The sequence below is a fragment of the Melospiza melodia genome, chromosome 8 (assembly GCF_035770615.1).
Source record: "Melospiza melodia melodia isolate bMelMel2 chromosome 8, bMelMel2.pri, whole genome shotgun sequence".
Lineage (NCBI taxonomy): Eukaryota > Metazoa > Chordata > Aves > Passeriformes > Passerellidae > Melospiza > Melospiza melodia.
In genome coordinates, this window is record NC_086201.1 from 25038793 (window position 1) to 25066772 (window position 27980).

Genomic DNA, 27980 nt, shown 5'->3' on the forward strand with positions numbered 1-27980 from the left:
GTGAGCTCCAGGATTTTGAACAAACATTCCACTTTTGATTTTTGTCAGTAATTGCAGTGATTGCTTCTGGCCTCTTATGTGACCTTTTGTTGTAACGTCAGTGGTGTAATTTCTCTGAAATAAACTTTAAATAAGTAAAATTAAAACAAACAGTATGCAAAAAACAAATATGCAAATTTTCAGCTAAGAGGAAGTGATTAAACTGTAGAATAAATGTGTTGATGCAAGAGCATATTGTTGCCACTATTTGTCTCTACTATGAGGGACAGTAATTAACAGTTTGTGAGGCAGCCTGCTATTCAAAGATGGACATACCTGTGGTCTCACTTGGCACAGTTGTTCTTATGACATTTTTCAGATCATAAGAACCATATTTGTCAGTTCCAAGTGTTACACATTCCAAGCAGTATCATAAAGGAAAAAAAAAATGCCCCCCAGAGAGACCTTATAGGAACAGTTGTTCCTGTAAGATTATTTTGGGCTTTTTTTCTGAAGAACTTGAGTAGTGGCTTGTGCTTTTTTAATAGTCTGCTTTAAAGTACTAGTAACAATAAGTTTTGCCTTTAATTCATCTTGATTTAATATAGGTTTCAATATGGATTCTCAAGCTTCTCTCTAAAATTCAAGTAAGAAGTTTCTTTTTGTGTCAGTCCCAAGGGAGGCTATAATACCCTCTTCTCTGTACTTGAGTATTTGAACCATACCATGTAATGTGACTGCACTGAAGCATCTCGTGATATCTTTGAGAGCATATACGGTATCTCAGAGTTAGAATTACTCTCTGGGTTGGTATTTGTGCTGTTGTCTATGTAGCAGCTGTCTTGGAGTGACATGAACTTGGACCTGAAATGAAAGAGCTGCTGTTTCTTGCAGCATGCTTGCTCCATCGACCTAATTGGGTACATCTGAGATGATTACATGTCTTAACACCTGGGGAGATAAATTGTCCTCCTCCTTTTTCTTTCCTCTGCCTTTTGGAATAACCAAGTACAATCAAGTTCATGGTACATCTGTCAGCTTTACAGAAACAAAAGGAACCCCCTTCTTTTCACCTGGCTTCACGTCAGTCAAACAATATGGTGAAGGTTCCTCAGACGTGGTGTTCACTTCCAGCCCTGATCCTCCCTTTCTTTTATGATCTGCTTATCTTTTTCTGTCCTTCAAGCAGCAGGATGAGAATCAAACAGAAATACATTGTTTTGGGGTAAAGTAAGTTCTGCAAGCAGCATTACTGAGCAAGGGCTAGTTAGTCTTTTTTGTATCATTTTTTGACTCTTTCCATAAAAGCCCAAATGAATTCTCTTTCAGAATAGGCAGAAGAGGCATATTCCAAGGGGAATTTTATAAAACATATCTATGAGAAATTGTAAGCATGATAAAAGGAGTAGAGGCCAGGGAACAAAACCATATTTAAATGGATTTTAAGTCGCAAATTAAAAAACAATCTCTTTATCAGCAGCTAGAATGATATTCCCTTCAATTTGATTTTAAAAGATGTAGCTAAAATATGGATAATAAAAGACACCAGTCAAGGCTGTGAAATATCACAGTTCTTACAGACAGATGTGTTTGTTGCTCAGACATTTTAATGGTATTCTTTTCAGCCAAGGAGTATAGTCTCAACTGTATATTTGTTTTAAAAGAACATAGGAATATTTTCCTCAGATTTGTGTAGCATCACCATAGCTGCCTAGGTATCACATATTGCTGTGTGCTTCTGCAAAGCTGTGGGTTTTTTTAATTAATGATATTGGTGAAAATTCTGTGGCACAAATACCAGCTATGAGATCAGTGTGACTGATGTAAAAATGTATCTGTATTTCCTTCATGTTTGGATGTTCTGGGATTTTTATCTGAGAGAGCAAATTCAGTAATGTTGCATATCTGATGGAAGAATATTCTACAGAAAGTACACTGAAAATGTTGGTGACTGAGGTGGTCTGATGGATAGTGGTGAGAACACTTAGAATCGAAGTGTTTTGCTCCTTGTGGAAAAAATGCAAAATTCTTTATTATAAGTCCTTATATTCCTACCAAGGAGGTTCAGGGGAGCAGAGATAGAATGGGACAGAGAAGTTTTTATACAGTATTTTTATTATTTATTAATTGTACTGTAAATTTCTAATAGCAGAATTAACGTGGGGTAAAAGAAATCAGTTCCACTTCAGTCTTCAGACAATTCTGTCTCTGGTTAGCTGTTGTTCAGCTTGAGAAATGGTTCATCCTGTCATCCAGAAGAGAAGGGAAATTGGATTGCTGTCCATAGACAAGTCCATCCATTGACAACAGGATGGTATGAGGTAGATGCTGTCCTACGGTCAAATTGATAGTCTGGGTAGTACATGCAAGAGAATTTATGGGGTATGTTTTTTCTCTGTGAAGCAATTCAGAACAGAAGAAATACTGTAAGATTAGAGATTACCATGTTAATGATAACAAAGCTATCCTTGAGTTTACAAAACACTGAACCTGATGATTGCTTAATATCTGGCTGTGATTTGCTGCCTTTTTACCTTTCATTGTCTACTTTTGCCATATTCACAAGGCTGTTTTGAGAGGCCTGTTGATAACTTTGTTTTCATGTCATCAGTTACACAAACTCTGATGTTTACAGGTAAAGTTAAGTCATTAGAACCAGATGCATGCATTCATAAATAAATGTTTTTTAAAAAAAATGTATTGGCAGTATACCAAAAGTTTATAAGACTTTTGGGAAATTAATCTGCTGCCAGTTACATGTATTTTTAATACTACACAATTGTCTAAAACATCTAATTATTGATGCTAGTTCTGTTAAAATTGCTTTTATAGTAATCAGGCTTCTAGTGTCTCTGGTTCCCTGTTAAGGTCAGAAGCAACTTGCAAACTCTAGGTTTATAGTGATTTAAGTTTTCTTCTTGAAATAATTTGATATTTAGAATTTATTACACATCATTCTATATTCATATGAATGTGATGGTGGCTACCACATAAACACTTCTTTATTATTTGTTTAATAAGCAAGATTAATTCAGGTCTAGCTTTCTCTTCCATTGCTGCTAGTATTTAGTTCTGTAAGAACCAAACATGCACATTCAGGGCTGGTTGGCAACTCTCTTCAGTCTGGGCACCAAAAACCAAATGGAAAAATACTCTTTGGTGTAATATATGCAGTTGATAACAGGTTTGTTTTACTTTTAAAGTACTTAAAATAGCTAGGCTTTTGATAAACAGGTATTATGTTGAAAGGTACACATTAAAGTAAGAAAGCAAGTTCATAGCTTTCACCAGCTCTCTAAGGAAAAAAAGTAATTTCCAAGCAGAAGACCGAAAAATGTCTGTACGTATTGGGGGAGGTTGGAATGAAAGTGTGTCTTTGGGAAAGCAATATAAGCTAATGCTACTCACTAATTCTATACATCCATATGTAGCATATATATTCATGTGATGCCCTTTGCCAAGAACGTATTTCAAGAGAAATGAATTTGTACCTCAGGTACATTGTTGTGAAAAGAATAGGAACTAGACCCTAATATATTGCAGTTCACAGGTAATGAAAAGATGTCTGTGCAAAGGAATCTGACAGTACAGCTCACTAGACAGTAAAACTTATTTTCTACCAACACTAAAATTTGAGAAGGGCCTGGCTACCTGGGGGCACTTGCCGCAGATCCTGACTAGTACTGTTGGGATCAGCCCCTTGACCCTCTGTAGCCTCCCTCTTAACTGGGACCATATTTACTAACTGTTTATTGTCCTGTCGTGACTTTGGGCTTTTTGAGCTGGGGATGGAGCTGGCAGGTTTGGTGTCCTCCTGTGTGCTGGGCTGTTTCCCCTGCTCTGTTGGTGCAGCTGCCTGGGGTTAGGGCAGACAGGCTGGCTCAGCCTCATCTGTTACCCTGTTATCTGTGCAGCTGCTGCCCAGCCTCAGCTCCCAGCTTCTGGGCCTGTGCCCTAGCTGGGTACCTGCCCCTGGGCTGGTGGGATCGCCCTGTGGGGTTTCTGCTGCCAGGGTGGTTTCCTGCCTTCCTGCCCAGCCATTGTACAGGTCATGTCAGGGATGTCCCTTGCAGACTCAGCTTTATTCTGGGCTGTATTTTTTTTTAATTTGGACTTTAAGTAGCTCTAAGTCAAATAAGAAATGTTAGCCAGCAGAATTGTGGGGATTCATATTGATTTTTCCTTGCTTTTGGAGTTAGACTTGGCTGTACACTGCGAGTGGGGAATAGGAGACTCCTATTGAGGAAGACAAATTGTTTCAGGAGCGTTCAGCCTCCAGTCTAATATATTTTTCCTACTACAGATAGCACTTCTGGGTTCATTATAGCTTACTCTCACAAGTCGTCATTTCTGTCTCAAGGCTGTTGTGCTTTCCAATGTAAAGCAGATTGATGCTGGCACATTTTTTCTATTTTAATTTTACAAAGTTGTCACACTGAAACTGTGCCTCATATTGGAAGCGCTTTGAAGTGAAGCGATAAACAAAGGGCTAAAATAAAACTAAAAAGGAGTATGAACAACATTTCATCTTGGTTTTTCTTTTTTTAAGCATAAGCTGAATGGGTGTAGTACCCTTGTGCCACTGTAGTAAGTCTGCAAACATTAGCAGATCAATCTAAATTGAGTTAGTGTGTATGGAGTAAGCAGAAACAGGTGAAAATTAGGTTATCTGTGCCCAACTCTTTCTATTTCCTATGAACAGTGAGATATAAACTAGTTTTTAGATGTGATTAGGTTTTGTTTATTTTTGGAGAGGGGCAGAGGCAGAAGATGTGCTGTACCTACTATAGTTATTAAACCAAGAAACTATATAAAAGTCACAAGCTCAGCTGTGACATTTGCAGGTAAAGGTAGAAAGCCCTCCTATAAATAAATCAGAAGTGATTCCAGGAGAAAAACCATCAGTAGTCCTTGGTACATTTCAGTTTTATCTCTGAAAAACAAAAGCCAGGAATTTTCTGTCCCTTCACTAAAAATACCCACTCAAAAAAGTAATTGTCTTTGTCAATGTCAGAAATGCCAACCAATTTATAATCTAAAGTATGACTTATAACTTCACTTTTTTTGGTTTGTTGACTCCCAAAAACTTTCTGGTGAAGACATATCTTGTGCTGGATCTTCAGAGTTTCTTTTTATGATGTTCTAAAAGTAGTCAAGGAATTTAGAGGTCTGTTGACCACAAATTGAAGTCATTGTCTGTGGCAATAAAATAAAAATGCCAGTAGCAAGTACACACTTACTGTTATAAGTCTTGTGTGCACAGTTACTATTAATCTTTGATTTAAAGGGAATGACAAATCGTTGTCCTTAGACCAGCTTTGAAATGATGTAATGTGTAACAGCTTTTACATGCCTATGGAAGCCTTTTATCCACATTCACATTAATGCACCTCTCCTCACTGGTGAGACGCAGGAATTGCCCAAACGAGCATGATTTCTCCAAAGCGGCAGGGTGAGGTCCTTTCCCAACATCACAGTCTTACCTGTGCAGGAGTGGCTTGTATTCCCCTTTCCCAGCAGAAAGGTAGTTGCCATTTTCTTTTCCCTGTGCTGTTCAGTATCATCACCAGTGCAGGACACAGGTGCAGGTCTGGGAGACACAACTGTGAGCTTCCACTTTGAAATTACTTGCTTCTAGAACCCAGCATTTATTTTCTAAACTGTACCTTATCTGTGTCCTGAATTGTGTTTTAAGTCTCTAAAAATCTGTCCACTTGCAGAGCTGGAAATCGAGTCTTGTCTTTTCCACTAGTTTGAGCAGGGTTGTGAGCAATAGTCTTCACACATTCTTATCTAAAAACTTTTATGCCTGTTCAGCCTGGATGTCAAAGAATAAAAGGATCCTCTTACTAGACTCTGCTAGTGGTTTTTTTATTGAGAGGGGTTTCCTGTCACTCACATTTACCAGACAATAAAATTAAAGCCAGGTCACAAAATATTAACAATTTCAAGAATCATTCCTCAGTGCTGTTTGCTGATCCCCCCTGAAATGCTGGTTGTCTTTCCTGTTGACATACAGGAGGGTTTTGTGGGGAGAGCATTTTGCCCTTAGGTTTTCTGGCATTCAGCATCATTGTGCCTCTTTTGCCTTCAAGAGAATTGAGAGGATGAATAGAATTTATTTACTCTGAAATGTTCAGGTTCTTTCTGTCAGACCAAACTTCAAGGTCTACTGCTGTTTCTTTGTCATCTCTCACTTCAAAGGTATCTGCCCTTTGTCTTTTAAGCTGAGCTGTTGTTGTTGCGGCCCCTTTGGGTTGCCTGAGGCTATCAGATGTCCAAATAGCCATAACAACAGAAATAATATTTTCTTTCGTATGCTAAACAGTTCCTGTTTGTTACCAGTGTGTAAGGCAGTTCAGGCTTAAGGGAAAAAAATAAGCAAAAATATACTGTTCAAACTTTATTTCAGTTTGCACTCAGCCCCCTCAATCCTTCCATTTGTGTTTTCCAGACTTGATGGTACTGCAGCTGTTGGTATTGGATACAGCCATGGGGATACTTGGACAAAGGAAATTAACTAATTTTTAGTCCAGATTAAGTGTAATTATACCTGAAAGTGTTCTGGTTGGGTTCCTGTTTTAAGTTCTGGTGAACATTCACTGACTGAACTTGTCTCTATTGGAATTTGTAGCCATTTATACTGGAAAGGATTATTTGCTGGGAGACCACAGAGCAAACAGAAAGCCTTATCTTGGTCCTCTTAGAACCTGGACTCCTGTGCTCACAACACTGTGCTGTAGTCAATTCACGCTTGAGGAAACTGTTCAGACTAAGTTCTGAGCTGGAGTTCAGCTCCCCAGGCCCTTGTATTTGTGATCTTCAGGCTTGATCACTTCATTACCATTGTACAGGAGTGAATGTAAATTGCAGAAGCTCTGAGTAGCTTAAAATGCAGCAGTACATCAGTTTTGCAACACAGATCAGTATTACCCTGTTATTTCAGTGTTTTGTTTCATGTATCCAGTAGTTTCTATTAAAATTTTAAACCTAATTCACAGTGGGTTTTTTTGGTTGAAATTTAAAGCCCTGCTTGAGATTATGCACAGGCACTCGAAAAAATGCCATTCCCTCCATGATCTTCTTTTCTACTGGGGGCACCTTTTGTCTAAGATGTATTGCTCTTGCCTGCAGGATGTATCAGCTCCTGTACTATTAAGCTCATTTTCAGAAGAAAGCAGTGAATGCTTCCTTCAGTTGCTTTTGAATTTGGTAAAGTTCATCTCTGAATGAGAGGCTTTTCTGTAGGAAGTCTACCTTGTTCTTTCCTTCACAAAGTAACTCATTGAATCTATTCCTTTCTACCTTTTCTTTCTAGAAGAAAAGGTAATGTCTTTACTTTTGAGCACCCAGAATGCATTACAGTGATGAGGAGCCACTAAATATGCAGATCAGTAGTGCTCAATATAAGAAAGATGCAAGCAAGCTCTTGTAGCTTAGTGTTTAGGGCTGTTATAATGCAATTATAAAATCTTCAGAAAAGAAGCTTTGCTTTTCTATGTGATGGCAGAAGAAACTCGACTGTACAAAATGCTTTTAAATTTGTTTTTCTAAATAGTAAATTTTGATCAACTTGGCATAGGTAGTAGCAGTGAGACAAGTAAAAAAATCTATAAACCACAACCCACATCCTTATACCCAGCATGCTGCCAGTCTCCCTGCATTTCTGGTTGCGAAGTATTCTTAATTACTATCTGACCTGGATAAGTAACATTGAATTTCTTCATAAATAATAGTACTTGAAATATTTCACTGGTACGTAAAACTGTTCTTTGTGTCTAAGCATATTGTACTGAAGTTTTAAAGTTAAAATAATTCACATGTATAAAAACTTTGTTAACTTTTTAGGCCACTCAGATTTTCTGTTAACACATTTCTTAAAATTAAGGGAACTGTAAGTTAAGGAAATACTCATGTTTAAATCAATCTGGCTTCACATGTCTTAGCTGAGAAGCCTCATAAAGAACTAAGATGTACTGAACCTTGTCACTTGTGCATCTGTCACCTTCCTCACTTTGTCTTAACTGACCTTGGCCCTCTCAGGTAGCCAGACTTGATTTAATCTGCGATTTGGTGATATGCTTTCAGTTTGCAAGTTCTGAGGAACTGGGAACAAGTCTCAGTGTAGTTTCTCTGTGTATCTGAAACCATCTTGAGCATCTTGTGTGGAGGGGTTGGAAATGGTAGAGCTTCACAAAAGCATGCAAGGAGACGGGTTATAGCTATTTCCTTCTACTTTGTGGCAAACACATACTAAATATGTCTCTGTGACATTTTGTTTTAGGAAATCACCTTTTTAAATTTTAAAATAAGAATTAACAAAAAGTGGGATTTTTACTCAAAGGCCTTCTTATTACCAATACTTCTGTTCGTACACCTTCCCTGTATTTTTCTCAAAAGCAACGAAACAGGCATTGAATTGAAATAGTGTGTTTATCCAGGAGCACATGCAAGAAATAGGACAGTTGGTATCTCCTGCTGCTCTCTGTCTTTTGGAGTGTTACTCATTTGTCCATGTCACCTGTTGTGCTCACCTAAGCAACAAAAATGTCTTCTCTGACCTTTGTTCTTGCAATTAGAGATGTTGCTATTAGTCAACAACTACAGTACAATTAAGGCAACCTTAAAAAAGCTGTTTCTGGTGATGATAACTTTGTAGTGTGAAATTGAAATTACCCATGAGATTTTGTTTGCTTATTCTCTTCAAATAATTAAAAAAAAACCATGGTTGTGAGAGTCCCCATCATAATCTGATTAGTGGATACAACTGTGCTCATTAAAATGTCCTGAGCTTAATTAATCTGTAAGGTTTTATAATTGTTGTTCTATTTTATTCTCAGCAAACATGCTGATCTATCTTTGCTTGTGATATTTACTTCACCCAGCTTCCTTTCAATTGTGTGATAAATCTTGTCTTTTTACACTGCAGTTTTTAGTGCTGTCAAGTTATTTACTAACCATTGCTGTTGTTTCAATATGTAGTTAATAATTAACATGGAACCAGATCATTTTATGAAGGGTTTTTTATGATGACTTTTAAAAACCCTAGGAGAGGTTGAAAATACCACTATGGTTCATAAGGATTTATTGGAAATAACAATATGCTCTCAGGTGATGTGTCTCTAGTCTAAATTGCCTGCTAGGTTTAAGATAAGCCAGTGATAGTAATGTCTTGGCTCACAGGAGTCAACTCAGCTTTATTAAGAATTTTCACTCATAAATTCAGGATAACATTGTGCCAGTGCTTTCAGATCCTAAAACAAGGTTTTGTATACAGTTCAGCAGAATTAAAATGCTACAGAGTTGCCTTAATTTCCATTGAGAATTGGGATTGAGATCAAGGGGTTTATGTAGGACATTGTATTTTCTCCCATTTGGATGCAAGCAACTCAATTCTTTGAAGAGATTCAGACATTTTAACCCTTATTTACTTGTTTGGTGCTCTTCAGAATAGATGGCTAGTTTTTTTCTCTGAGAAATTCTATTTTAAAATTTGGTTTAAAGTGTGGCAACAGAGAAATTAGGAGTATGTCTAGTTTAGGGGTTGCCTGTCAAATAGAGGCAAGACAAATTTGTGTTCTATTTTCCTTAGGCTATCATTTATTTTCTTTGCTACAGTGTTGAGGAGGTTTTGTTGAGAATGAAGGTGGGCAGTTTGGTTTGTAGAATGCCCAGTGCCAAGGAGAGAATTTTTAAAGATAATTCCTTCCTGTACTGAGATATATTGGGAGACCTCCATATTATCTTTGTGGCCAGTTAAGATTTTTGGAAGAACTTCATCCGCAACTTTATCATTCACATATGTACACAGACACACACACACAGAGGTGTATTTTTATATGGGTACATATGGGTATTTTAACATCTCTAAGCATATGGAACAAATGGTTAAATGTAATATACTGTTAGTCACTGATTCAGGACAATATACTGTTAGTCACTGATTCAGTAAGTTCCTTAGACTGGAGGAAACTGATAAGTTTTAAATTAACTCAATATGTGAAACTTTAGCAAAGTAAATAAAATTGCAGCCCACAGAGTTAAGGAGGAATACTTAACTCCCTGCAGGAATGAAAGTGCCTTTGATCTCAACGGGCAAAGTAATTCTTAGTACCTTGTATTCAAGGGCTGCGATCCCAGCTGAGGAAGCTCTATGCTAATCTCAGACTGTGGTTCCCTGGGACAATGTGGAAGCATCTTGGGAAAATACTGGATGAGTGATCTGAGAGTATTCAGGTCCTTGCCATGCTGTAGATTGACTCTCACATGGGACCCAGCTATTGGACTTGGGTGAAGATTTCCGATTTCCTGGAGTATAATAGAGAACATGTTTTCTACTTTAACTTTTTAGCAAAGTTTTTCCCCTGTAATATTTTACATTCCTTTTTAGTGCTTTTTCCTTTTAGGCAGAGTGCAGCAAAAGCTGTATTTCAATATCTCTTCTTTGCACCATATTTTCACGAAATTAATCATTCTCATGTCTCACTTCTTGATATCCATGTGAATTGCTGGTGAGTCTGTATACCACCATCACTCAGAAGAAGGGTCTGGTCTGTGACTATTGCATTAGTACCTAAAGGGCACTAATTAGATATTGAGAGATGCATCTGAGTGTTTGGTGTTCATATTGGCTGTTGTAAGCTTAGTGTTCAGCCATTGATAAGGACCCACAAAAAGGGATGTACACCTCAGACATCTGCGGAAAAAGTTTTAAGTTACCCTTGTATGCTTCTGTTTATTTCATAGAGTGGGCTCTGCCAGTTTTTTCATGTTTTTATGCTTAATATGGCTTGGTTAATGTTTCTGAGACACCTGGGGCTTTGACTGATTATACTGTTGGCCACTGCATTGTGCAGACGTGCCTGTGCATTCTTGAGTACAGGAAATGCTGTAGCTGTTCTACAAAGATTTAGTCAAAGCTAAAAAAAGTCATCTAACTGCCATCTGTCTTGTGGCTCTCCCATCTATGCAATCTTCAGGCTCCAGCATTACTTGCACACAGAATCACATCCTGATTGTCTCTCTAGCTTTGCAGTGAAGGTGCTCTAAATATTCATGATGTTATGTATATATCATTATTAGAAATCCTGGGCTTTAAGCACACTGTCATCCATTGTTCAGTAAACACAATTACATTGCCCTATCGTTCATCTCTAATGAATCCATGCTAATTGATTAATCAGTGCTGTTGCTCCACTGTGATAATCCCATATGAGGAATAGAAGTAACGTAACTAGCAATTACTAACATACATTGCACACTGAGGAAAAGTTAACATAATACCCTGTAATAATAATACATCATGCACAGGGCAAATGCAGATCAGCAGGAGCAGAGCATGGCCCCAGCCAGGCCTGTCATTCCCTGGCACAGCTCTGTCTTTTGGGAGAAAAAGTGGCCAGGTGGACTGGACTGTAGTGGTCTTTGTGTGTGTGACCCAGGGATTACTGGCACAGGGACTATGCCAGGCTGTCCCTGATAAGTGGGATGTTACAAAAAGGCATGTCTGAGAAGATATGGCAGTCTTTTTCATAGTTTCCTCTCATGCTGGTTACTGAGATGACTGCCTTCTTGGCTTAAATAGGGCTATGGCTGTAGCTGTTGAAGTAAGAGAAGAAGCATTTTTATACCTTTGCAGCATCTTACTGATGTTGCTGTTCCAAAGCAGTGACTACAAATTTCTGATCCAAGTCAGAGCTTAACGTTGGTTCTCACAGGCTGTGAGCAGTGCTTGGTAGGCTCCTGGTAACCATGTGGTTATCCTTTTTGTTACAGAATCAATGGATCTGTGGATTCCTGCTGACCAACATAGCATGTTTAAGGCATCTCATTATACATGCCATTCACAAAGGGAATTAACAGCAAAGTATCAAATGCAACTTTAATGAAGACCCATTTAAACTTTGAAAATGGATTTGATTTTTAAATTTCAGAAACCCCCACTGTCACTTGTGGTGGGGAAGACACATGTAATTTAATTTTGATGAAAAAACAGGTGAAGTCATTAAAGAATTTATTGCAAGGAATAGAGATGCAAGGTTAAAGTATCACTTGTACATTGAGCTCTTGGGTAATACATGTTTTTTAGAAGCCTTTCAGATAATATTGAGGGCATATTGTTGTAATGAAAGCAGAAAGTTTTGATTCAGTAGTGCAATTACATATGTTAAGTTTCCTTTATTGTGCGTTAGGTTTGTGGGATTTGTTTTTAAGTGTTCAGAATTAGTATGTGGTTGGAATAAAATTCAAATTTTATTTGTGGGAGAAGTAGGGATGTGGCGTCATAATAATATTATTGTCTAGATAAGATTTAGATGTCCTCTAAGTATTACTTTCATGAAGAAGTTATCCTGATGTAATGCATAGTGGGTTAAGAGATTTTTTTCTTTACTTTAAAAAAGGAATTCTCTCTAAATGAAAAAGAAATTAGTCAAAATGTAGCTTTGTAGTTGGCAAATCTCTTGTAAAATGTTTTGTCAATTAAATCTTGGGAGGCTTCAAGCAGTGAGTCAAGCCAGGAAAGGTCATGCTGGTATTCTCTTGGTCTGAGAAAATTTGGTAGATTTTCTTGTAGAAACATTAATTTCTTTCCTGTTTTTTGCAGTGTTAATTGCCTACTGGCAGTTTGCAACCAAAATAAGGGACTAGTGTGCATTTGTGGAGCTAACGATAGTACACTTTTAAATGATGCTTGTTGCTATGGGAATAATTGCTTACAAATAATTTCTGTAGTAACTCAGATGTCCAAAGTTTATACACTTTTAAAAAATATATATTTTTGTCTCTAAGTGGATGATACAAAAAAAAAATCACAAATTTTAGCTTGGAAACACCTGCTTCTTTGGTGCCTTGGCACTGTTGATACCGCTGCTAAATATTCTTTATAAATAAAAGGTCACCCATGTATTTCTGGACAGGAAATTTAGCAACAGTCTTTAAAATATGAAACTAGAATAAAAATACCACAAGGTAAATAAAATGAAAATATTAATGTCCTAGCAGATAGCAGGTCAGCCAAAATATTTCAAGTGCTCTAAGCATGGCTTAGTTCAAATTAATTATCTTGCTGAGATGCAAATACTACAGACTCAGGCAGAAAGTCCTCCTGATACTGCTGTGTAGTGACTCTGTAGGCTTGCAGTGCAGGCAGAGACCTCATAGGCAATTAAAACAAGCATGATAAATGGGGACAGTGCTAATAAACATATCCTCTTTTTTAAAGGTGCCAGTGATTATATGGTTGGCCAGTTAACTGCATCCTTTAGGTAAATATTCCAATAGTGACAGCTCCCTAAAATTGTAAACACATACCATATTACTTATGTTTCCAGTAGTTTTTTGGTTGGTGTGTGTGGCTTGTTTGGTTTGGAGGTTTTTTTCACCCTTACTGGAGCATTTCCATTTATTTTAGGAATTGGTTTTGGGCCAATGAAGGTGCCAAATCCTAATATTTATTAATATACTATCAATGCTTCTTTTAAAAGCAGCTTTCTGCTGTAGGGAGGACAGAATATAAGAAAATAAAGGTAGTGTAGAAAGTAATCTTACCCCTAAGGAGTTGCAGCTGGGCCAATTAGCAAAGATGAGGGAGAGGCCTGACTTTAACAGGCCACAGCTGTAAGCAATGAGAAGCAGATGCTATAAAAGAGTGCGGTGGCTGGGTGAGAAGGGAGCTGGAGTCAGTTGGCTGCTTTGTGAAGAGGAAAGAGTCAGTGCTCTGAGGAGATGTCCATGAGAAAATACCAAGAAGGTATGGAACTTTTGTGATAAGGAGACAAAAGTATGGAACCCCCGCAATAAGATGACAATTTCCTGTTTTGGAAAAGGCATTGCTCACACCTCAGTCTAGAAATTGTTAAAAATGCTGAGCCTAAGTCCAGAGTTTTATGTGTATGACAGCTTCTTCTGGAGACTTTTAACTGAGGTATTTTTTTACATTTTTCTCCTTTTCTCAGCCCTTCATAAATTGAAGTACTCAGGCACTTTAGCTGCACCTCTTCCTTCCCTTCACTTTTGCAAGAAAGATGTGAACTCTCTAGCACTGTTATAACTAGTGAATTTTTTTCTCAGTGATAGAGAAGTTTTTAATATGAGGATTCTTGGAGTTCTCGTGCCAAAATCACGTGTAACAATTTTGAACCCCGGGCATAAAGTAATCCTTGGTTCTCTTAATAATGAAGAATTTACTGTTTATGTAGGACTTTAGGAAACAGAGCATTGCTTTTTCCATGCAGACAGTGGTTCTCAGCTAGATTTTTGAATGATTAGCATGAAACAGATTGGGAGTAGGTATAGCAGGAAGGATCAGGGAGAGCATTTTGAAGGTTGATGTTGGCAAGGTGTGTTTTACATACAGAAGTTGAACATGTCCAGAAGAGCTCAGTGGGAGTGCAGTGGAAGGAGCCTGGCTGGTGTAGCTTGTGTCCCTGAAGAACTGAAGCTCCCCTGGTGTTGATTACAGCCGATTCTGGTGCTCCCTGGGAGCTATGTTTGATACTAACAGTATCTTCCCCATGTAGAAGGCAGGGACTCCAAGGTGTCTGCTGGCTTAGGGCCAGTAATAATTAGGAGGGTAGAGGGGGTTACCTCCCACACTTAGCCCAGGAGATGGGTACCCTTCCCTGGTGTCATGGCTCAGCACATCCTGTGTGCTACTAAGAATTTTCCCTCATGTTATTCTGACTGAAGTTGTGGACCACTGAGCTAAAGCAGAAGCAATCACTTTGAAAATGTGTGTCTGTGTGTGCATGATGTTCCTGTCCCATAGTTCCTAAAGATACTGGGCACTCCCTTGGACTGCACATGTGATAGCTGGCTCTGAATCTGCTTCAGTGCCAGCTCAGCCAGAGTACTTGGACATGCTGGGGACTGGGATTTCAGGCAGCTCAGTGTTTGCACTGAGCAGTGTGCAATCCACCAGTGCAGTCCAGCTGTAATGATGACCCTCAGCAGAGAGTTGTTACAAACAATTTGGGGGAATAATTTCTTACTCCAGACTGATTCTCAGGAGAGTGTCCATTTATGCCCTTGGTTTTAAATGCCAAGATCACAACTCACTACAATATTCAAGAAATCCATTGGTAGTTGAGGGGAAAAAATATTTCTGTTGTGGTTCCTGAAACTGTCATGTAATTGCTAAAAGCCGTACTATATTATGGCTTTTCTTTGTGCTCTGCTAATTAAACATGAATCCGCTTGGATGTTATTAAAAATATCTGAAGACATACAGCTATTCTTATGTTGAAAAATATCTTTTACCAGTCCAGTTGAATACGTTTCAATTGACAAGATTGAAAGAGGCTGTGTGATTCTTATTTTCATAATAGTTGGCTGCCTAAAAATCATCTTTAGCAAGTGATTAATTGCATTTGTAGATACAGCACAATTGCATCAATTATCCATTTCAAATTAATTTCATTCTGAATAGTTGAGAGGATGATGTAGTTTAATCAGTAAGTGAAATGGAAGTATTGTAAGCTGTTTAGAAATACTTCCCACGTTCTATGGCACAGTGATTTCAATCAAGCAGACCACTGGAAAAATAAGAAATACACAGTAATAAACATTAATACTTTTCTTTCAGTTTAGCAGCATTTTGTTAGCCTCCTTAGCATTGGTTTCCACCCTTGATGTATTGATTTTAGCAATGCAGTGTGAATTTTATTTTATTATTCTTACTTAGGAGGAAAAAAAGGAAAGTTATATTAAATTAAAAAATTAATCTGGAATTTTTTGAGGCATTGTTATGCATGCCTTTGCAATACTAAACCATTCTTGCATATATTTTAGGAAGCAGTTTTGGATTTTTATGTAAAGATGTATGGACTGGAAGATTGGAAGTTAGTCTGTTGTTATCTTGGTAATGAAAGATTAGCCAAGCAAATGAAACGCAGATGTTGACACCAACTTCATATCTAATCCTTGAATGAGTGAACAACACCCAAAACCACAAGTGGTGCCCAACACAATTGCTCACCACCTCCTGACTGATGTTCAGCTTGATCACTGAGTAGTGATTGGTCTCTCCCAGCCAGCTCCCCACAGTTTGTCCTGACCACAATGTTCTAGGCTGTGAAATAACCCTTCAGCTGTCCCAGCTGTGCTCACTTATGACTTCTGGTGCACCCCCTCTCTGACAGAGTGTGCGAAACTGAGAAGTCCTTGACTTAGGGCTAGCGCTATTCAATAACAACCAAAATATCAGTAGTTTATCAACATCATTCTCTTACTAAATCCCAGACATAGTACTGTGCCAGGTACTAGGAAGAAAATTAATTCTGTCCCAGTCCAAACCAAGATCCCTCAGTTACAAAAGTTTTTTCCTACACAGAGGTGTTACTGCTACAGTTATAGTACAGGTTTCTACTTACTGGAAGCTTGTTATGTATTTCCCTTGTCAGATTGTTCCATGGCCTAGGGATAATCTGACTCTGTAAAGATAAAACAAATGTTTTCTCTATGAAGGGTTTTAGTGCCACATCTTCAATCAGGCCTGTTGTGAATTTAATGCTAAATGGAGGAGGAGATGCTGATACTGAATATTTTGAAAGCTTGTGTTGTGCTGCATTCTTTGTTTTGCAAACTGAGGCTGAAGAGTATCAGAATGAAGGGCAGTGGTTATTGTGATTGAACAAAGTTTCTTAGCCATTTCAGGAATACACAACTTACATTTTGTCCCAACAGACCAAGTGAGCCACAGAGAAGCCTTTTGGACCTAAAAAGCTATGTACAGTTGGCCAGAACTTGAAAACAGCATAGAATGCTACTGCTGAGCATTACAGCAAGATATGTCTAACTTTGCTTCAGATAGGGTTATCGTATTTTAACCTGTGCTTGGTTACATTATTCCAGAACAACAAAGGGCCTTTCTGTATGTGTTCCATGAGTTATATGGTCTTCTCTATGCAATGTCAGGTATTGCATTTGTTGTTCTAGGTAAAGGTAAACAACTTTATAACACAGGCTAATTGGTTTGGGAATATTTATGAAAGTGTTGATTTTTAAAGCTAAGTATAGTGCTGTGGCTTTTAAAACTCATTCTGACTGTCAGAAATGCTCACATGATCCTGAAAGTGTTGCTAAAAATGTTCAATTTTTAAATACAGTAATTAAAATTGTCTGTTGTGAGAGCAGTAGATGAGACATTTCCTGCATTTGTAAACTAAGCATCCCTTTCACCCCCAGGTTTCCTTGCATCTCACTGTTGATGTTGGTGAGATCTGAACTCTTACTGAACCTTCTTGGAAGAAGGTTTGCTGTTGGCCAAGCAGGGAGAGGGAGTTCTGCAGCCTGCCACCCTGCTCCATGACCTTCTGCTCTTTGATTTGGATACTTTTCCTTTGTTTTAAAGAGCTGAGGCCCTCAGGGAATACAGTACTGGAAACTGGAACTTCAGACATACATTTTCACTTTTAACTTTGTCATTAAGAGAAAGTCTCAGATAAAGATACTTTCCCTTGGGTATACCAGACTGTTTGAGTCCTAATTTGAGTAGATGTGTTTATTTCTTCTATTAATAGATCTTATATCCTTCAAGTTTATTGCTAGTGTTTGATGACCATTTTATACTTTCAAGAGCATCCTGCACTCAGAATTTTCTCCAGTTCTTTATTTAGAGTCCTCTTTCTCTAAATTTATCTATTTTGGGATTTTTTTCATGTTGGCTATTGTATAATAAGCTTTTTCAATTATAGGGTGGTTTTTGCTACACAGCTTTCCTAAAAATGATGTGTTGGCAATTTTATGCTATCCAAAAACTTACTTGTCTTAAGAATGAATTGTGTTCTGAGCCTGCCAGACAGACTTGAGGTGATTTAGGGCCTTTCTATAGTGACTGGTGGCCTGTGAATATTTGTGAAGTTTTCTTGCTGAGCTAGGTGGTGTAGTCTGTTCTTGAGTGAATGTGCAAACTTCAGCTGCAGAAGAACCTCAACAAAAGATTTCATTTCAGTTAAAATGGAACTCAAAACGACACTCTAGCCAGAGTTTAGGTAACAAATGGTAACAAACTAGTACAGTTTTTTTTTTTTTTTGGAGATACCAAAGTCCATATTTTTTGGGTTGCTATGATAATGAGGAAAAAGAGCTGTGGGACTGGTGGGCAGCCTGGATGTCGAAGCAACTACTGCTGTGTTGGCTGCTCAGGACTGCATCCTTTTAAATACAAATTATTGGTTTGACCATTTTCAGTCAATTCTGTCTCTGTCTCTTTTCTAGCAAAAAAATGGATACTTTGATGTCTCTGTCAAAAAGTGCCACTATTGCTTTTCTCCTCGAATATTTTGTGGGTTTTACGAAAAAAGCCTTTTCAAAAATTAAAGAAAAAGACTGTAGACTTGGTCATACTCCCTAAGCTCAATAAGACTATAACTGACTCATCATGTTTATTGCTGGGGCAAACATATGCCCATGCTGACTTGAGAAGAGTGGATGTTCACAAAGGAGAAAATGTCACTACTGGTACGTACTCTGTCACTCCTGTCACCTTATGTACCTCTTTACCTAACTTGAGAGCTGTCACATAAGGAATACAAGACTCTTCCTGGCATTTGGGTTGCAGTTGTTTGCAGAGGGCTATTTAATAGAATCAGTCTCTTCTACTTACACCTAATTTGAAGAACGTGCTTTTAGTAGCACTAAGAAGAATTGCTTAATTCAAATTATGCCTATGTAAATAAATTTAAAAATTACACTGTTCTTAGATGCTTATGCTTCCTTGGCTTTTGTTTTTACCACACGATTTTGCATTTTATTCCTGTGTCCTAAGTGAATACTGCAATTCTGTCGCTGTAAATCTGTTACAATGTCAGCTGAATTTGAGTCAGTTTGTTAGTCAGTTTGTCCTCAATCCTGCTACTATTGAGAAACTGACAATCAGTCTTTAAACATTGAACGAGAGATTGAGCATTTTTATGTGTATTGGGTCATTGTCTTTTGACAGTGTCTTTAATTGTGCATTGTTGGTTTGCTATTATTCTGCTTATTTGTCAGGAGATGATCTGTTTAAATTTACTGTGCTTCTAATGTAACGCTCAAGTATGAAAGGAATTTGTCCATTTATAGTGATTGTTACGTGACTGGAGCTCTAATGTCATTCTCAGAGAGCTCACTTAGAATGTCAGTGTTATGATTCATGTTTCCTTGATCAGTTAAGCCTTCAAATATATCTGGCTTTGTGTTTATTGACTTGAGCATGTGATAATCTGTGATATGTGGGAGCACTATACTCCTACAAATCTAAACAGGCAGTGGTGTGCATGATGGGGCCTCTGACACTGAGCTTTTTCTGACATCCTTCAGCACACTTCTCTCCAGTTAGGAGAGGATAACTTTTTTCTTTAGAAGCTTTTACCCTTAAATTTAAACAAGCAAAGCCTCCACACCACAATAAAAAACCACACCAACTCAAAAAAACCCATAAATAAAATAAACAATGCAAACTGTAAGTGTTATGGACTCCAAATTTCATCCTGTAATTCCTCACAGAAGGTTTATCTCTTGGAAAGATTAAAATGTGGATGCGTATGACTGTCAGGTGCCTCACAAGGCTACCCTATTATTTTCTGGCACTGGAACAATCATGCCTTGAAACATGAGACATGTTTATAAATCTGTTTTTGAAGATCTCTTCCAAAGGTCTGATACCTCTAGTATCTATTACAATCCTCTTATCAAACTTCAAGATACTTTCTCCTGGTCTGGCCTTTAGCAGAAAAGAAAGCTGTTTGTTGCCATCTTTCTGTAAGGACCTCTTGCTTATCTTGGAGTCTTACTGTGCTCTTAGCAATGTTGTACTGTGCCACACAGCAAATTAAAGTGTGAGATTATACTTGTTGATTAAATTTTTTTTCTTTCTGGTCAAAAAAATCTGTGAATCAGTCAACAGAAACAAGATACAAGATTGTGTTCTGAACCTCTGTGTTTATCATTGCTGGGAAATCTGTTTCCCAAGAAGTGGGAGATAGGGCACAAGCATGGATGTAATCTCAGCACAGCAAAACCAGCAGTAACCAAAAGCCCAGAGACAGAGGAGTAGCATAGCTTATGTTGCTTGTGTAGACTGTAAGGGAGGCTTCAGATGGCAAAACAGTTCTGAGGCATGAGTAGCATGTTCTGTGTCATGTACTGTGTTGCAGTCAGTGTCTGGGAGAAAAGGGTCTAGTAAATCACAACCCTGAATCTGCTCAAGGTGTGACTATGTTTAACTTTCCATAAAGAAGGGCCTTCATAGCACCAGTGTTTTCAGTGGCAGGCTAACGGAGGTTAGCATGGTTGCGAGCATTATTGTTAAGGGTTTGTCTGCTTCCAACATCTGCTGCTACCAAGATTTTTTTTTAAACCTTTTGTCAAGATGGAGTTTTAACATAGGAAGACTGTGTGTCTGATTTCTGTTGGTAATGCACTGCTTGAGGTCAAACTCTTGATTTATGAGATTAGTATGGAATATACTTCATATAACAACAATTGTTCCTTGACATGTGATTCCGCTGTGGAAAGTGATTGGAAGAGATGGCACATACTCAATACGCAGCTTTTCTAAGTGGTTCTTTATTAGTGACGGAAGTTGACTTTGAGTGAACTATATTGGTCTTGCAGTTGAAGACAAGTCCATTGGCTTCTGCTCTAATTAACACACAAGCAGCATCACTACCAGTATTCTGGGTTCAGAAGCACCATGCAAACCAAAAAGGGTCCAGCTTGGTTTGTATCTCAAGGGTTTGCTTACAATGCTGCTCATGATTTTGAAGCACAAGGCAACCCACACTTGCCCCCAACTCTCTTGATACTTAGAAACTAAAAATAAGTTCTACAAATCTTTGAGGGACTGGAAACACCAAACCTTTAGAACCTCATATTTTGAGAGAAACTGAAACTTCTAATAACTGGTGCAGAACTTTTATTGCAAATTAAATTACCTATCCAGTTGGCTTTTTTCTTTGAAATTAATTTATAGCATTGCTACCTTTTGCCTTGAGACAACTTAATATGGCAAGTGTATACACTGAAAAACTGTACCACTGCAACAACAAAAAAATAATGATTAACTTTAGCCTTTATCTAGTTAGGATCAGGCTCTGAATTGAATTCTCTTAGTGTGTTGACAGCTGAAGATTTATGTCTTCCAGCTCTATTCCTGTTGCACAGTTGACAGAAGTGACCTCTCCAAAAAAGGTCTATGTTACAGATTTTGCTCTGTTTACGTTATTGCCATAAGGGTTGGGATGAAGTACAGTATGTTAAAGCTAATACATCACCTGCTGACAGTGGTCTTATCTCGTTGGTAACTATTTCCCTCTCCCAGTATGAAAAAAATGCAAACACTGAGTGCAAGGATCACAAAAAGAAAGTTAAATAGTAGTTTTCAAGAGCTTTAGCATTGTCCATCTCTGTGCACTGTATTTTTGTGTCTGATTGTCCAAATGGCTGCATAATTTCTTTTTCCGGGAAGCTACTCTGAAAATATGTCTTTGCTAGATAAACACTGCCAAGGGATAGAGCACAAAAAAAAGCTGTTTGGTTTACTCAGGGTCTGTGTCATCTCTTGGGAGAAAGGAAGTGTCTCAGAGTGGGAGAGAATGGCATTCAGGTTAGATAGGCAGAGAAGGTAAAGCAGTACAACTTTAAAACATTAAGCTTCTCCAGTGGAAGGGTGGTGGGATTGGCACAAGGAGCAGGACTTTAGATACCTTCCTGTTTCTCCAAATGCTGTCACAGGTGATCCATCCAGAATGAGTCTTTTAGTCCTCACTGTCAGTGAGATGATGTAATTTCAAGAATGAATTTCTCTTCAAATACAGATTTTAAAACACAAATACGGCATTATATATGTTTTATTATTATGCATTATTATGTACATAGTTTCAATATACCCTTTGAAATCTCTCAACAGGGTGCTTCCCAGGCATCTTTTCAGGATGGGGAGATGAGCCTCACTGGACCCACAGAACTGTTGTTGGCTCAGAGGGCCCGGCTCCCTAGCAGGTAGGAACATCTGTTTGGTGCTGGCTCAAGTGTGGTTTGTCAATTTATGCAATACAAGACTGACTTCTCATTCCAGCTGCACCTCTGGTTCTGCACTGTGCTTCTTATCACCATGATCTCTTCCTCCTCCTGCCTTTCCCACCCTAAAATTGCATTTGATTCACATAACAGAGCACATATTTGAGCATGACTATGTCTTGCACTCATTGATGAATATGAAGGAATTTTTGTGCTGTTTGTAGTATAAAGGTAGGGGGGAAATCTAGGTTTTGGTTTTTATTCAGTCCTGCAAGTGTTTCATGTCTTAGGATAGAGAATGTTTGTAATCATATATCTCAATAAATAACTGTTTAACTGAACTATATAATCCTAAAATTATCTCCTTTGTTTTAAGTGTCATCTCCAGGATTGAGTGGTAAGGTTATTACTTTGCTATATCCTGTAGTAGGTTTTGTATCTCTGTGAATACACAGTGTAAACCATTGCTAATATTTGCAATATTTCCCTGTGCATTCTTTCACTAAAGAAGCCAGGTGGAATAAATCCTTTTCTTCTCTGCAGTTATAACAAACTAGAGATGGCTGTGCTGTTCTATCTGAATGTGGTCATAGTTCCATTGACGTTTTAGGAAATAACTTTTATTTTAACCAGTCTAAATTTTAAACAACACTTAAATATATAATCTCCATTGGAAACCAGTGGAATAAAACTTGAGAGCTGCATAGTGGAAACTAGAGGAGAAGAAATTAGGTGTTCTCAAGTAGTTCAGTAATGAGTAACAATGTTTATTGCTCCTGAAATCAAAGGGAAAATTCTAAATGGCTGAAATGAAATTGAAAAGATAATGGGTTTGTAGATAGCATTTGTTACACCAAATTATCAAGCCAGGGCGCCTTAATTTCAGAGAGTAAGTTGGTCAGATCCTTGGTAGTGTTGGAGTGTTTTCATGCTGCTGATTTTCTATCTCATCATAAGCTCAAATTTCAGTTTTGACTGGTGATTCAGGTTGTGTTGAGGTCAGCTTTCTGAGTAGGTAGAGGAATTCAGTACTTTGTCCATTATCTTATGTTTGTTGCAGAACTCTTGAGATATATATAGCATGTTGTATAATTAAATTAAAAAGTGTTACATGACAAACCTCTATGTGACAGTTAAAATGTGAAAAATTAATCTGTTTCAATTTTAATGATGGCAGATAGTTATTTGCTATAATTCTGCAGCTTATAGTTGTTTGTCAAAACAGTATAAGATAAAACTCATGAAATAAACAGTACCTGTATGCCTTAATCTTAGAGCATTTATCCTTGCAAACATCTGAGAGAAAAACAAGTCTTAATATTCCCTTTTTACCTACAAGGGGTCTGTGAAAGAGGCATGAATATGTACCCCATGCCTGTGGGGAAGTTAGCAAGAGCAGGGGCTTTGAACATTGCTGGTGATCTGGGCCATGCCAGGATTTGTGGAGAAGGATCACCTTTCCTTTCACAGCATTTCAAGGCAAATAAAAATTTGTCTTTCCCTTTAAGGGAATTAATTTCTCAGTTTTTCTTGTTCTTTGAGTCATAATTTCTGTAGTTTCATGGGCAATTTCATCATCTTGGTACAGTTGTGTTTTTCAACTCAATCTCTCTGGGGTTTTTGCTCTCTCTTGAAGGCCTCCTTGTCACCCAGTTCCTATGCCATTTTGTAATTCCTTCTGCCTGCTGATACTGATGCATATTTTTAGAATGGTGTCATAATGAAAAGGAACTGGAGTGCTTTTCCAGCTTTCCCTGCACCTGCTGGGCCTCTAAGTTAGACGCCTGCTGATTAGTGTTCATCATGCAGGTATAGAACTTAGTTCAGTCACTAATGCGTATTTTCTGTTTGTGGAATGTTGCTAAAGATTTCTACAGCTTGTTTCACCTGAGGTAATTATTATGCATCACCAAATATATGCACTCATTTGTCTCTTGATCCGTTAATTTGTAATGGGGATTAATCAAGCTCTGTGCACACTGTTCATATTTACTGTTTTCCTTATGCCTTTACTAGGGTGTTTTAGGCTATCTAAGTCCTCTTAGGAATTTTCTGAGAGCATATTATTGTTTATCGAGTTAAACAATTCATTGCTTGCATTTGGGATTCTTCAGAAGGAGGTTGTGATACTTGTTTGCTTCATTATTCGGTGGCTTTTGGAAACGTTGACAATGACAAAACCCCTTGTGATACTTTTCAGAGGTATTCAGATTTCTCAAGTGGCTAGGTCTACTCTGTCACAAACCAGACAAGAATAAGCTTAGGTTTCTGTAGATGTCTTACAATTTTTGCTGAATTCTGCAAACTATCTTGACATAGGAACGTGGAAGGAAGAGTGATAAAGAATATAGATTGGGGCCCACTTGATTGATGTCGGGGTATCAATCAAGTAAGTGTTGAACAGACAGGGAGAAAAGGGAAAGCTGGCCGGAACAGGGTATTCCCAAGAATCTTTTTGCATTGGCAATAGTTATTTTCTTTTTTTGAGATGAATTGTCTTAATCTTGATTGAGATTGCATTGTCTGAAAAATATTGCCAAAACCAACCAAGTAAATAAAAATCAAAACAATATGGAGAGAAAGGAGCAATTTTACATAGTCACAGTAGAGTAATAACCATAATATGCCGCATTTGTGGTTGCTGTGTCCTGAGGTGGTTTTTAAAAACACTGTTTTACCTGCAAGAATTGAGATGGGTACTATAAGGAATTTTTCATCAAAATTGTGAATTATATTCGAGTATTTTTAAAATATTCCACTTTTTCAATGAACCTGAGAGGTTCTGAATGCAGTATTTTGTAAAGCAAAGTTAGTTCATAGCACTGTGAAATTCACAAGAATTTCAAAAGTCAATGAATTTAAAATTTATAGCAATGATTTGATTTTTGTTTGGCTTTTCTTGTGAGTCAAGTTTTTTAAACTGTTTTTCCAAAAGTGTTTTCATTAGGAGTAGAAGGTTTATAAAGGGAAATAATGAGTCACTAGAGACCATCTGTCTGTCTCAATTATCTTTATTTGATTGAATGCAAGTAAGGAAGGTTTTATTAATAAAATAATATTAAATAATAAGGCTATTTTTTCACAAGCAGTAAAAAAGTATCTTAATATCTAAATTGTCTCCTATGTGAAAGAGTTACTCAAAACTCTGCTTTGTTCAGGTGTTTTTCTTGTTGAATTTTAAAGTTGTTAGGGCCATGAGGGACCACCAGGTCATTAACTCTTCATTTAAATAAGCCACATCAAGAGATGTTAATATAGGTAATATTTCAGCATAATTGTGAGTTACTCCATGCTGTGGACAAAGGGCTATGGAGGAAGGAAGACTACTACTGGCTCTGCTGCTTTCCCTGCTTTCCTTCCTGTCACTGGGTTTGGTAAGCTTTAAGGCCTGTAATGCTTGAGCAAAATATCAGCTTCTCATCTGAGAAAATGATCTGAGCCTTCTCATCAGAGCACCAACCTGTCTGAGGTCAGGGTCCATTTCTAACTGCAGCCAATAATGGGTATTTCAGAGGGAAGCAGAGAAAGAGTGTCATGATTAATATTGCATGATTAAGAAGCCTAGTCAGTTGAACTTTAAGATCCAGACTTGGATTGTTTTACATCCCTCACTCAAGCAGGAAAACGGTTTGATTTTAAAAAAGTCAATTCGCTGATTTAAGTAGGGGAAATCAATTTCACATGGAGTAAATGAGTGTCAGTATGTGGAAGGATTTTGGCTTCTCTTTTTAGAAGCTAATGGGAAGTCCCTTTGCCTGGATTCTCTTAAAACATTTCACTGCAGAAGTACTGGGAAACTTTTCAGGACTGTATCCCTTGGGAGTCTGAAAATTTTGATTTGACATTTTGCGAGTTGAATTTTATTATAGGAGAGATTTAAAACATTGGGTCATTGGAATGTTTTTCAATAGATTAAGTAATGGCAGTTCTCTTGTAAATTCTGAAGGTGGCTTTTTTTGTTGTTGATTTTCAAGTAAAGATGATATTCAGGGTAAAGGAAGCCAAGCTAGTGTCATCAGTGTACAAAATTTTGTATTTCTCTGTGCCTTTTTTCATGTTCTGTACTAGGTCTGAAAGATTTTCATAGTAAGAGCAGTGTCTTGATACTCTGTAGATGATTAGGTAGGTGCTTGTCACAACTTTAAGCACTGAATTCCTTAGCACACTGTACATGGGAATACTGGTTTTGAAAAGCTTGCTTTTCTCAGTAAAAATTACTGTGTTAAGGAACAGTAAACACGAATCTGCTTGGAAGTGGATGTTTAGCTTAATAGCAGTGGATTAGTTGGAACGCAAAGGGTAATTTATGCATAGATAATTCATTATGTGTTTTCATTATGTTCGCTTTTGCTGTCTTCCCACTTCTTTTTAGCAGAGGTCAGGGTCAGTTCCTTGGTTTAAGCACTGTAGATACATAATTAAAGTGTAGCTGAAGCATTTTTTCCTTCTCTGTGTTTTCCTATTTTTAACCTACTGTGTCTTTCATTAGTCTAACAAAAGAGAATTGGAACCATTTGATTTAAAGAAAAAAGACACAAAGCTCCAGTGCTTGCCAGCTATCTGATTTCTCTCTAAAATTTCTGGGTTAATCTTGTGAGAACTAACTAATTTTACTGGGGAAAAAAAAAGTCTGGAACAACTAGATTAATGCATTTTAGTTAGAAGGTGATTTGTTTCCTCTTCAAACCTGCAAATGGAAGATTGTGGCATTATTTCATAGTAAATATTTGAACTTACGGATAGTTTGTTTAGTGTTGTGTAGGGTGGAGCAGCTGCTCTGTTCCTGTCTCTTACAAAAGATTGACCAGTTTCCTTAACTGTACCTGGAAAACTTACCCTTGCCTGCACATTGTGTTGCTTTCTCTCCTCCTTGTAGGGTGCTTTCTAGCCCTATTTAGATATTTTTCTGATTTTCATCATTTGCGTGTGTTCACATTACATAACATCTTGAGTTCCAGCTCCTTCTTCAGGACTTTCAAGACATTTTAAGCAAAGGCTTGAGCACCTAGCTGAAAACAGGGAAGGAAATATGTGGAAAAGGAGGAGGTGGATGAGAAGTGTGACAGGTTTAGTTTAGATGAATACTCTGAAAGCCGCCTTTGGATGAATTTTTTATCATCAGTACCTGTATTGGTTTAGTATATGAAAAAAGTACACAGCAGAGTCATCAGACTCTTTATTTGGATAAATCTGTGCATGCTTCCTCTTTAAAATGCCCTGTAGGAATTTGCCATGCCCTGTAAGCCTTTGCTCTCTACCAGACATCAACACCTTTTGTTGATGGATGTTCTCTCTTCTGGAATGGCAGTGTTGGAGGAAGAGGCATGAAACTGGAGGTGCAAGTGAAGAACATGCAAGGAGATACAGCTTAATAGCTGCATCTGTGAGCTCTCTACATCTGGCTGACATTTAATTTGCTTTTTGCTTGGCTGTGGTCAATAAAAACACCACATAGCATGTTCAGAATATCAGCTGTGCTTTTCTGTTTGCAAGGGAAACATTGACATTCTGCACTAAAAGATTTTTTTGAGTTATGGCACCTTACTAATCGGTACCTTTTCTTAAAAATGCTTGAGAAAGTGTTGACTATGACTAAAATTGCGAAGGAAAACGCTACTGGAATGGTAAATACTTTGTGTTTACTCAAGCAGTAGGTTCTTGTGACATACACATGATGACAAGTTTTGCCCAGTAACCCATGCAGTAATCAGCTTTTCTGAGATACTGTCTTCACTGTGTTGCAGAACAATTAATCTGCTTTAGGCTGTGCCTACTGCATTCTTCAAGAGTAATTCTACCAAGCCTTTGTAGCTGGGGAAGCTCAAAGCACCTCAGTGAACTCAGTCTTGCTGCAGCAACACATTTCTTTCTGGCGAGGGTTCCCTTTAAAGCATCTGTGTGCTCAGTGTTGGGTTGGGTTCTTCAGTGTTCTTGGGTCGTCTGCAGAGAAGCTTTCCGCTAATAGATCTTTTCCCATTGTGTAAATCACAAACTGCTAATTC

The 27980-nt window shown here is 37.8% G+C and overlaps 1 protein-coding gene across 4 annotated transcripts in view; it reads left to right on the forward strand.

Moving 5' to 3' along the window:
- Window positions 1-27980, forward strand: part of PARD3B (par-3 family cell polarity regulator beta) — a 391710-nt gene that overhangs the window by 138634 nt on the left and 225096 nt on the right. For all 4 annotated transcript variants that reach the window (XM_063162314.1, XM_063162315.1, XM_063162316.1 and 1 more), the window contains exon 5: window positions 21869-21960. In XM_063162314.1, coding sequence (XP_063018384.1) covers window positions 21869-21960 — 92 coding nt within the window. The remainder of the gene's footprint in view (window positions 1-21868; window positions 21961-27980) is intronic.